This window comes from Microtus ochrogaster, linkage group LG10 (genome assembly GCF_000317375.1).
Source record: "Microtus ochrogaster isolate Prairie Vole_2 linkage group LG10, MicOch1.0, whole genome shotgun sequence".
NCBI lineage: Eukaryota > Metazoa > Chordata > Mammalia > Rodentia > Cricetidae > Microtus > Microtus ochrogaster.
The window spans coordinates 8515454-8527965 of NC_022035.1; the positions used below are offsets into that span (position 1 = coordinate 8515454).

General features: G+C 39.9%; 1 protein-coding gene across 1 annotated transcript in view; it reads right to left on the reverse strand.

Annotated features, from left to right (window-relative positions):
• Vwde (von Willebrand factor D and EGF domains) overlaps positions 1-387 on the reverse strand; it is a 68196-nt gene extending 67809 nt beyond the window's left edge. The window contains exon 1 of the mRNA XM_026787515.1: positions 318-387. Within this exon, the coding sequence (XP_026643316.1) occupies positions 318-387 (70 nt within the window). The remainder of the gene's footprint in view (positions 1-317) is intronic.
• Positions 388-12512: the final 12125 nt, after the last annotated feature.

Genomic DNA, 12512 nt, shown 5'->3' on the forward strand with positions numbered 1-12512 from the left:
CCCTCTTTCCTGTATAGTACCCGGCAGATTCGGCAAAGTTTCTTGCAGCAAATTAAACGGAATTTAAATACCAAGAGATCAGCAGGGAATTAAGAAAAATAAAAACAAAATAACGAAAGCCACAACAATAAATGACCAGGCCGTTTCAGGAAGAGGAGGCTCCCGGCTGCTGAGAGTAAAAGTAAATGCAGGGAGAAGTTGGCTGTGAAAGGCGCCCAGATGGTGCCAAGTCAGGAGCACACCGTTGAGTCAGCACAAAAGTCCGTTCTCATGCACAGCTACAGGCGGCCTCTGTGCTACCCTCTCCAGTCACCTACCTTGCTGGTCTTCCCCCAGGACCAGGAGCATCAGCGCGGTCACCAGACATGCCCATGCTCCGCCCGGCATCACGTGCGTCCCAGCGCGTCTCACAGATGGGGAGAACCTGGCCTCAGCCCTCCACTCCCTGAACTGTCTCAAGGTCTGTTTCCGCTCAACCTTCAGCGGAGCTGCAAGACCTCTGTCTGCAATGAGCCAGTCCTATGTGATACTTCTGGACCCTGGCGTCAGCCCAGACTCCTCCTCCCAACCCTGGCTAAGCTCCTCTCTGAAAGCCACGCCCAAACTGTCCCAGGGGACCTGCAGCATCCAGCAGGGAGTTGATGTCACTTTACCTAGGATGTCACCTGCATTACCATTGCCTGCCAGGATCTCTGGGATGTAGCTCTGACAGAGGGTTTTGCTGTCCTAAATTACTAAGAAAGTCCTCCCGTGTATTCTTTCCAAGAAGTCTTGACTGGTCTGTTAAGGTCTGGAATTTTTATTTTTTATTTTTTATTTATTTATTTAATTGTTCTTTGGTGTTACGGTGCCACAGCTTAACTAAGGTTGCCTTTGAACTCACAATGCTCTGCTTCAGCCTCTTGAGTTGTGGGCTTAAAGGAAAGAGACATCAGCATCTGCTTATAAATGCATTCTTTTTTTAAAAGTTTATTAATTTTTATTGAGCTCCACATTTTTTTTTCTGCTCCCCTCCTTGCCTCTTCACTCCACTTCAGCCATCTCTCAAGGTCCCTATGCTCCTAATTTACTCAGGAGTTCTTGTCTTTATTTACTTCCCACGTAGATTAGATCTATGTATGTCTCTCTTAGGGTCCTCATTGTTGTCTAGATTCTCTGGGATTGTGATTTGTAGGCTGTTTTGTTGTTGTTGTTGTTGTTGTTGTTTTATGTTTAAAAACCACTCATGAGTGAGTACATGTGATAATTGTCTTTCTGGGTCTGGGTTACCTCACTCAAAGTGATGTTTTCTAACTCCATCCATTTTCCTGCAAAATTCAAGATGTCATTATTTTTCTGCCGTGTAGTTCTCCATTGTGTAAATGTACCACATTTTCCTTATCCATTCTTTGGTCGAGGAGTTGTTGTTGGTTGCTTCCAGTTTCTGGCTATGACAAACAATGCTGCTATGAACACAGTTGAGCCCATGTCCTTGTGGCACGATTGAGCATCCTTTTGATAAATACCCAAAAGAGGTATTTCTGGGTCTTGAGGAAGGTTGTTTCCTAATTTTCAGAGAGATCGCCACAGTGACATCCAAAGGAGCAGTTCCCATCAGCAATGCAGAAGTGTTCCCTTTACCCCACAACCTCTCCAGCATAAGTTGTCATCAGTGTTTTTGATCTTGGCCATTCTTACAGGTATAAGATGGAATCTCGGAGTTGTTTTGATTTACATTTCTTTGATGACTAAGGTTGTTGAACATTTCCTTAAGTGTCTTTCAGCTATTTTACATCCCTCTGCTGAGAGTTCTCTGTTTCAGTCTGTATTCCATTATTATTGGATTAGTTCTTCTATTGATGACTAATTTCTTGAGTTCTTTGTATATTTTGGAGATCAGTCCTCTGTCTGATGTGGGGTTGGTGAAGATCTTTTCCCATTCTGTAGGCTGACAGTTTGTCTTGTTGACCATATCCTTTGCTTTACAGAGACTTGTCAATTTCAGGAAGTCCCATTTATTAGTTGTTTCTTTCAGTGTCTCTGCTACTGGGGTTGTATTTAGGAAGTGGTCTCCTGTGCCAATGTGTTCAAGGGTAGTTCCCACTTTCTCTTCTGAGGTTCAGTGTGGCTGGCTTTATGTTGAAGTCTTTGATCCATTTGGATTTGAGTTTTGAGCATGATGATAGCTATGGATCTATTTTCATTCTTCTACATGGTGATGTCAGATTATGCCAGCACCATTTGTTAAATATGCTTTCTCTTTTCCATTTGATAATTTTTTTGCTTCTTTGTCAAAAAATCAGGTATTCAAAGGTGTGTGGATTAATATCCAGCTCTTCTATTTGATTCTATTGGTCCTCCTCTCTCTTTTATTATGCCAATACGAGGCTGTTTTCAGTACTGTAGCTCTGTAGTAGAGTTTGAAGTCAGGAATTGTGATGCCTCCAGAAGTTGTTTTATTGTACGGGATTGTTTCAGAAACCCTGAGGTTATTTGTTTTAAGTTCATATACAGATGAGTTTTGTTATTTTGAGATCTGTGAAAAATTTTTCTGGGATTTTAATGGGCATTGCATTGAATCTGTAGATTGCTTTTGGTAAGAGTGCCATTTTTACTATGCTAATTCTACATACCCAAGAGCATAGGAGATCTTTCCACTTTCTGGTGTCTTCTTCAATTTCTTTCTTCAAAGATTTAAAGTTCTTGTCATACAAGTCTTACACTTGTTCTATTATAGTTACTTGAAGTCATTTGATGATATTTGTGGCTGTTGTCAAGGGTGACGTTTCTTTGATTTCTTTCTCAGCCCATTTATCATCTGTGTACAAGAGGGCTGCTGATTTTTTTAGTTAATCTTATATTCTGCTACATTACTGAAAGTGTTTATGAGTTGTAGAAGTTCCTTGGTAAAATTTTGGGGGTCACTTATGTAAACTATCATCTCATCAGCAAATAGTGAGAGTTTGACTTCTTATTTTCTGATTTGTATCCCCTTTATCTCCTTTTGTTGTCTTATTGCTCTTGCTAGGACCTCAAGTACTATATTGAATAGATATGGAGAGAGTGAACAACCTTGTCTTGTTCCTGATTTCAGTGGGATCACTGGTAATTTCTTTCCATTTAGCTTGACATTAGCTGTTGGCTTGCTATATATTGCCTTTATTATGTTTAGGTATGTTTCTTGTATCCCTGCTCTCCCCAAGATCTTTATCGTGAAGGGATGTTGTATTTTATCAAAAGCTTTTTTGGCATCTAATGAGATGATCATTGGTTTTTATTTTTTTAGTTTGTTTATATGGTGGATTACGTTGACAGATTTTTGTATGTTGAACTATCTCTCATCTCTGGGTTGAAGCCAACTTGATTATGGTAAATGAAAGTTCTGATGTGCCCTTGGATTTGATTTGCCAGTATTTTATTTAGTATTTTTGCATCAATGTCCATGAGTGAGATTGGTCTATAATTCTCTTTCTTAATAATATTTTTATGTGGTTTGGGTATCAGGGTAACTGTAGCCTGATAAAAAGAGTTTGGCAATGTTTCTTCTATTTCTATTGTGTGGAACAATTTGGGGAGTATTGGTATTAGTTCTTCTTTGAAAATCTTCTAGAGGGCTGGAGAGATGGCTCAGAGGTTAAGAGCACTAGCTGCTCTTCCAGAGTTCCTGAGTTCAATTCCCAGCAACCACATGGTGGCTCACAGCCATCTGTACTGAGATCTGGCGCCCTCCTCCTGGGTATTGCGTTTTTCCTACAAACTACATCAGATAATTGTACTATATAATTACTGTGAATTCTTTTACTATCAAATTTGAGCTTTTTAATGTAGAAGAGTAACTTAATTTTACGAAATAAATTCTGGAAAATCAGGAATTTACTTTTCAAAAGTCCAATTTTATCACGTTAACACATTAAAGGCAAATTTTAAAGTGTTTAATGCAGAAATTAAATTTGCTTCAACAGTATGATTTTAAAATGTGATTATAGTGCTACTGTTTTTTGATTGAAATTGAAAAGGGTGTGTCATTTACTCTTTCAGCAGGTAATCATATACAAGAACTGACACAGGGCATCTCACATACATATTATAAAGTTCCTTTGAAATCACAGTGTCAGCTAGTGAAGGCGATGGCTCTGTTCTAATGGATTCAGATTCATTCCAAAGCTGTAAATGAAATGCTGCAGCAGGTGGCGATGCTATGCAATACTTCTGGTGTTGTTTATGGGATTTCTGTATTCAGTTCTTTCTAAATAACAGAGCATTTGAGCCTCAAGATTATAAGTTGTAGCATAATGCATGGTTTGTATCTGGAAGTGGGTAGGTTTGGAAAACAGTCTAAAAGATGTTTGTAAATTTGGGTTTTGTCCAGCTATTCTTGACTCACAGTACTTCAGCTTGAAATATACCAGGTACAGTAGATACAAACTCACTTGAAGATATCTTGATTGAAGCATAGTTTAAATAAGATACAGTTAAACTATTTTTATTTATTTTTTTAAGAGTTCCATACTCATGTTTATTTGTACATAGTATAGGTTCACCTACTTTTAGCACATAGCTCGATGCATAGCAACATATTTACAGTTCTATCCAATCACCAACATCTAATTTGAAGACATTTCTATGACTCTGAAGCAGTGGTTCTCAACCTTCCTAATGTTGCAACCCTTAATAAAGTTCCTCATGCTGTGATGTCACCCAACCATTGCAGTATTTTTGTTGCTACTTCTTAAGTGATTTTACTACCATTATGAATGATGATTTAAATATCTGATACGTAAGATATCTGACATGCCTTCTGTGAAAAAGCTGATTGACTCCCCAAAGGGGTTGGGAACTGCTGTACTGATGAGAAATGTCCTGCCAACTCATAACTAGTCTCCATTTCAACCCCAAGCCAACAGCACTATTAGGAGGAGATGAATGGACCTGTGTTAACTGTGACCACAAACCCATAGCACTACTGGGAGGTGATGAATGGACCTATGGTAAGTGCAACCCCAAGCCCATAGTGCTGTTGGGAGGTGATAAAACTTATTTATAGGTGGGAAGCATTGGAAAGAGATTGGATTACAGAAGAGATGCCCTTTCAGACACATTGGGACCCTGATCCCTTACTCTGTGCCTTTAATGTGGCTGTTCTGAAGGGAAAGGGACCCTCTGCCACCTGTTGCACCATACTGATTGTATCACCATCAGCCCAACCATGCAGGATGAGTGACCATGGACTGAAACCTGAAGCCAGGATGCAGTCTTTTCTCCTCTTAAAAACCTTGTCCCAGGAAGTTTTCCTAGGGATGTGGAAAACTTCCTAGGCCAGAAGACTGTGAAAATTAGTTCTTTCCATTATTGATTTTAAATATTGTATAAATGTATATGTGTTTATAATATTTTTAAAATTTCTATACTATCCAATTGATAGGCACTATATATTATTTTCATTTTCTCGATAGTTTAAGGACATGTCTCAGTGTCAAATTTAAACCTGGCATGATGTAACAAGGTAGTAAGAATTCATGGAAGCATATCCTAAGAAGGGACCAAGATTTAAACATCTAGAAATGTTTGTTAGAGGTGATTCATTAGCTAAAATGTAAGACATGTGGCAGAAAAAGAAAGACATGGGGGGCCAGTCCCTAAATGTCCTGACAATTTGTTGAGACTCAGGTTGCCTGTCTTGTTGTATGGCATTTTCCTCCTAATTAAAACTTTCTCTCAGGAAGGGAAGGCTAGATGTATGAGACCCCCAGAGGTAAACAAAAATGTCACATGTCTAGAAAAACTGAAACTTCCAGAGCTGCTCTTTCGAATGGCATTTGTTCCTGTAAGTAACTCTCATTTCTAATAGTCACTTTAAAAATATTTCTGGTAGTCACTTCTATAAAGACTCACTTGTACATCAAGCTGAACTTTGGTGTAATTGTTACTTTTGTCTGTTATGTGTAGCTTTCCTGGGGTGAGTAGAACTCTGTGTGTATGTGTATGCATGTGTGTGTGTGTGTATGTGTTTGTGTGTGTGTGTGTGTGTGTGTGTGTGTGTGTGTGTGTGAACTGACTGAATCTCCCTAGGAAAAAATATCTTACACAACAAATATACATTAAATCAACAAAGACACATTTATAGGGCAGTGAAAAATAATAACACTGTCAATAACAAGAATAAGTCCTATATGTCGTGTTTGGTAAGACCTCATAGACACTTGAAGACACAGAGGTACTCAGGTAACAGTGTAATAGCAATGTTAAAACATATCAGTCTATTTTAAGAACGGTCTTGAGGTCAGTTGGTTTGATATTTATTTTTAATCCTCTGTATAATCTACCTGTCTTCTGTGTAATGAATTTCCATATCTGATTTTCAAATTGAAATTTGCTTCAAAACTACTCTTAAATGTCAATCATGACTCACAGTGAGCATCTAACCTGAAAGACACTTAGCTGTTTTGCTTTTTCACCACCGTGGTAGTTAATTCGAAAGGAAAAGGGACAGTGCTGTAAAATAACCAAAGAGAAGAATATAATTTACTTCAAAAGGCTGCCAAAAACTGTCATGTTGAGGAAATACGCAGCCTTCATAATAGCCATGTTTAACATAGCCTTAATCATAGAGTGCACGCAGATGAAAGCTTAGAAAAGAAGTCTCTTCTACAGCAGCAAAAGGAAAAGGCAACACCTTTAGACCCCAGGAATCCAAGCATCCTGGCTCTCACTTCTTAGACCCACAGAAATGTCTATTGAGTGGCAGTTTCTACTCTAGACAGTTATGAAAAAGACATATCCATCTAAGCAACTATAATAAAAGGATTTAGTAGAGAGGATAGAGGACATCATAGGAATTATATAAAGACTGCAGGAAATATAAATCACTGTGTTCATGTTTCACTTCTTTAGAACAGGTATATAATTCACTCTGCACAGGCTGCACATGGCATGATTTCTAAAAGAATGTGGCAAAGCACCTTCGTTCAAAGGGTTTTCTTGAAACCTCAATTTCAAAAAAATGATTAAATTCCTTTAACAAAAATTAATGTGATATAATTCCTATGATAATCTCTATAAACAATGTGCTAGAGTAAAAACCAAACTGGAAAGGGCTATGTTTTAGTCTCATAACATTAGCATTTAAAATGCCTATGAAATTGAAAATAAACATTTATTTGGGATAGGCATGATTTATTGGGTATATAGCCAAAACAAGGATAACATATAAAAAAAAGAAACAAAGATAACATATGTATGAATGGAAATAGAAACCCTGTATTAGTCAGTGTATAGGAAGGGATTTAGTAGAGGAATTATACTTACATGATTTTATTTTAAGTTTCGTAAACAGACATCTCAGAATACAAAAGTCTGAACAGAAAATGAAGGTAGATGAGGAAGCTGCCCATGCCCCATGCTGAATGGAAAATGAAAACAAATGTATCCAGATCCTAATTAAGACACTCCTGGACACCCCAAACCAATGATTGGACTTTGGCATGAAGCACTGCTACTAGAAACATGATACACACTTTTCTCCTCGAAAGCAAAATAAAGGTGGTACAAAGCTGGATTTGCATGCCTCTTGTCTTTCAAACCCCATAAGGAATGTCTCCCAGTAGGAATCAAATTCATAACTAGGAAGCTACTTAGAGTGGTCTGTGGAAGAGTTGTTTAATCTTTTTTTCTATTTATCAAGTATATGCTCAAGGAGATGAGATGAATATGATGTGCACAAACAGTTCCAAAGACAAAGTTAAGAAGTCACTTAATTCTTTTAGCACAATGTAAACCATATAGTTTTGACAGGCTTTACATTTCTCCCATCCTAGCAACACTGTTCTCTGAAACGGTATATTATAACTGATCATTTAATTTTCAGCTCTGTGGATTCGTCTTTCTCCCCTCCTGTTCTCCTGTGGGACATACTCTGTAATAATAGTGCTCTGTGTCTATTCTAGGTCATTGAGAGAAGATGATTCAGTCGACCATGTTTGAAAACAATATTTTAGGGAGAATTGGAAGAAAACTTTCCACATTAAGTTTTCGAAAGACTTTTGAGTTAATAATATTTTAGGAATAATTGGAAAAAATTTCCACCCTAACTCACAAGTCTTCTGAGTCCCTGGTCTCAACAAGCCAAATTACTCATTTTCGTGGATAACTTTCACCTACCTAACAGAGATGTGGTGAAGACCCTAACACAGAGGCAATGTCTGTGTCTGTCCATGGTCCTGAAACCTTTCTGGTTTAAGCTACAGAATCTTTACATCTCTAACTTTTCTAAACCCATAATCTCTTCCTTCACCTATTTCAGTGCTCACCATCATCCTTCATTTCAGCAAAATGCAATATTGCACCTTTTCTGATGATCTGATATTTTAATTAATATATTATGAATGATCTTTGCTCTGGTACCATTTTTTTTCTTATGCCATTTTTTGGTTGCTGTCTTTCAAAATGTTTTATTTGACAAATTTATATTCACTCCTGATCTCTTTTGTTCACTTTGGCATGGAAGTCTTCTTACAAAGTTGTAGTTTCGATACATCTGTGACATTGGTGATAGCAAAGAATCTGCTTTAGATTTCACATAACTATACAAGTTTTCAAGTCTGTTCTGTCAGTACCTGCTGTTCGTTAGAAAAGCTAAATATTTTATACTAAGTGGTTGCTAGTGAGAAACTGACTTCTGTTATTTTTTTAGTCATTCTCTGCCTTGATTCCTTCATTACTTCTTTTGTGTTAATCTGATTTTTGGGTGTGTTTGAGGCTTTCTTCTATTTTCTATATTGTTCATTGTTTTCTGAGTGAATGCTCAAGAGATTAAATTAAAATATTGTTTTAATTAATGCCTTCTAGTTTCAATAGTACTTAAAACTTTGCCCCCATATAACCCGTTCTTTGCTTGTTCTCCAGACAGAGAACTAGGATAGAACCAAGCATGACTGGCAAAATAACAACAACAATAATAATAAGTCAAAGACATGATTTCTAACAATATTCTGCTATACTTGTAGAGTGGAGCCTAACACAACTGTCATCAGAAAAGCTCCTTCCAGAAACTGATGGGAGCAGATACCCACAGCCAAACATTAGGGGGAGCTCGAGGAATCCTGTGGAAGTGGGCGAGGAAGAATTATAGGAGCCAGCATGGTTTAGGATGCCACAAGAAAGCCCACAGAATGAAGTATCCAGGGCTCATAGGGCTTTCAGAGAATGAACCAACTATGAGGAAGCCTGTTTGGGTCTGACCCAGGTTCTCTGCATATGTGTAATGGCTGTGTAGCTCGGTGTTCTTGTGAGACATCTAACAGAGGGAGTGAGGGCTTTCTCTGACTTCTGCCTTCTTTTGGGCCCCTTTGCCTCCTATTGGGGCTCCTCATCCAGCCTTATGAGGGATTGTGCCTAGCCTTTTTGCAACACGTTATGCCACATTTGGTTCATATCTCTGAGAGGCCTGTCCTTTTCTGAATGTGAAAGAGAGAGGAATGGATCTGGAGAAGAGAGGTGGGAGGAGAGGAGGCAGGGGAAACTTCAGTGGGCTGTAATATATGAGAGAAGAATAAATTTTAAAAAATTTTAAAATTTTAAAAAATTTTAAAAAATTTAAATGCAAGCAAAAATCCATCAAAAATGAAAACAGAGTAACTTTTAGATTGTCAGAGAAGGGGGTAAGAAATCATCAGTGTAAGGAAAAACTAAGGAATGCAGCTTGTCCTTCACCAACATATCAAGGACAGGACAAATAGAGATCCAGACCAGATGCCAGGAGCTACCTTCAGGATGCACAGGCACACTCTTAAGTTATCCAGAGCTTCAACTTCTGAGCAACCCTTGGGACCATTTTCCCAACTGTGTACCTCACCCCCTTCTCTGTGTCCCAAGGGCATCATCATTACCCAGGCAACGGGTGTGGTTGCTGAAGCACTGGGGGCCCACACAGTCACGGAGCACCACAGCTCTTCTTCCTTCTGCTCTTCCTCCCTACCCTCCTCCACTTTCCCCTACTTCTCCCAAGCAGCAATGCAAGCTTCAAACAGCCCTCTCTCCTGTTAGAAGGCAAGCCCCCTTGATTACACCCACAAAGCCAGAACATGCAGTAGGATCAAAACCCAGTGCCATTGTCCTTGGCTTCTCAGCAGCCCTCATTGTCCACCAGACAAGTGAGAAGGGGAGGATGGGGAGAGCTTGGGGGAATGGGATGGTTGGGATAATGGAAAGATGGATATGGGAGCAGGGAAGTATATATCTTAATTAAGGGAGCCATTTTAGGGTTGGCAAGAGCCTTGACTCTAGAGGGGTTCCCAGGGGTCCAGAGAGATGTCCCCAACTAGGTCCTTGGGCAGCTGAGGAGAGAGAGCCTGAAATGGCCTGATCCTATAGCCATACTAATGAATATCTTGCATATCACCATAGAACCTTCATCTGGCGATGGATGGAGATAGAAACACAGACCCACACTGGAGCAATGGACTGAGCTCCCAAGGTCCAAATGAGGAACAGAAGGAGGGAGAACATGAGCGAGGAAGTCAAGACCGCGGGATCGATACTTTTAAAGAGAAACCTGTCACTCTGCCCTGGGTCAATTAGAATCGGGACCTGCCAACAAAATCCCCCACCCATCTAAGTTTGCATCTTGCAAATGCATTTGAAACTAGGCATCCTATGCTGACAATGTTGTTGAAGTGGTTCCCTGCTCAAAAGACACCGCCTAGGGAAGTGCTTCTACAGGGTCAACTCTCCGATTTTGGAATGTCGAGATACAGATGGCAATACTGCACACTTATCAGTAGGTGGCAGCAAGCTACTAAATTTAGGGGAACTGCTTAACACTGATAAAACTGACCAAAAAGGTTAAAATGACAGACTGAAGGGTGTTGCTCTTTGAGGGTCCCCACCACACGCTCCTCCTTCCAGCTCATCTTCAAAGGCCTCTGTGTTGCTACATTTTTTTTTTTTTTTTTTTTTTTTTTGCTGGTCACTTCAAAACAACTGAATTGGGTGAATACTGTTTGGAGGATCATCTTTTTCTTTTAGTAGATGACGTTGTCTCTCTAGCTGTTCCTCAGATAGCTACTACTCACTCACTCCACATAACTTTCCTTGAAGTACTTACCAGCTAATGTCTAACAAATATTAGCTACTTTTCTAGAAAGTGTTTTAGGCAGAAAGGTTAAAACGAACAAACCAAAAAAAAAAAAAAATTGTATTCAGCTGCTCAAGCCAATGGTTTTTCTTAACATTCTCACATAGGAGCAAAATAATATGTCTGCATCCTTCACAGTAAACAGGGTTGAGGTTCCCGCCCAGCATTTTGGTTCCCCCGCATCTCTCAGTTCCTCTCACTCTCCCCTCAGTCCTGTGCACCTTTTTTCTCTCGTCAGAATTCCATTTGGAAAACAAGTTCTCTTCCTACTGCAAACTCCATGGTTCCACAGTGAACTCAGGTGCAATGGAGGATAATCTAATTCTTTAGGACTGAGATGAGTCAGGCACTTCTACAACACTTGTCTTTTCTGTTTGGAAATATGAAGAGTCTTCCAGTGTACAGAACACTGAGGCATAACCCACGCTGCAGAGGGAATGTGGGCAGCTCTCCAGGGTGCCTAGCCGCTTTAGAAAACTACAAGAAGGGCCCCTACCGTATTGTCATAACGCCTACTCTATTGGTGACAATATCCCGGAGAGAAGCAAACTGGCAGGAAGAAGACTATTTTCTGAATGTCAGCACTGAATTCAGAAAAGAGGTCATATAAATAAACACTGAAAATAAAAAAAAGCCAGGGGTAGAGAGACCCAGGAAAACCACCGAGCAGACCTGGCTCTACGCGTCTCACCATGCCCACCTTTCAAGAACATCTCTGTTCATAAGCCCTGTGACAGAGCAGCGCAGGGGACCGAGAGTCACATGTTTTCCAAGAGTTGTACAGGTTATTGAAAAACTCCTGGGCAGTCAACGCCCCAAAGACACAACAAGGAGAAGGTAGATGTAAACCACCAGACCACTCACTGTCCTATCAATCAGAGACAGAACCTGGAGTTAAAAGCAGAACACAGGGAATCCTGATGAAAAGGAGGGAGGCTCAAAGACCAAATGGAGAGAAGGTTGGGTGCCAGGAAGTAGGAAGTAAAGGACACAAAAGGGAAACAGGAACATGACGGAGGCTCGATGAAAGGAAAGCAGCATGGATATGGTCTCTATCCAGTGGGAGCTTGGCTGGCTGGTTCTTGATATGAATCCCTATCTCATTTCCTCAGACAGGATGGGTGCATGGCATTCAGCAGCAAAACGGGGAGGGGGAGAGACGATATTTACAAAGAGACCTGGTGGGTGCATACTGAACAGAAATAGACCAAGGGTACCATTCTACCACGCCCTGTTTATACACCAAAGGCAAGTCTATGTGGACAGGAGAAACTTCGGGTTGACATGCAAGAGCAGTAGTATTCTGGGAAAAGGATATGGCAGGATAGGGGTGGGGCAGACAGACAGAAGGTAGTTCCAGTTCTTAAATACTAGAAAGCAAGAATAATTTAGTCCATGTCTT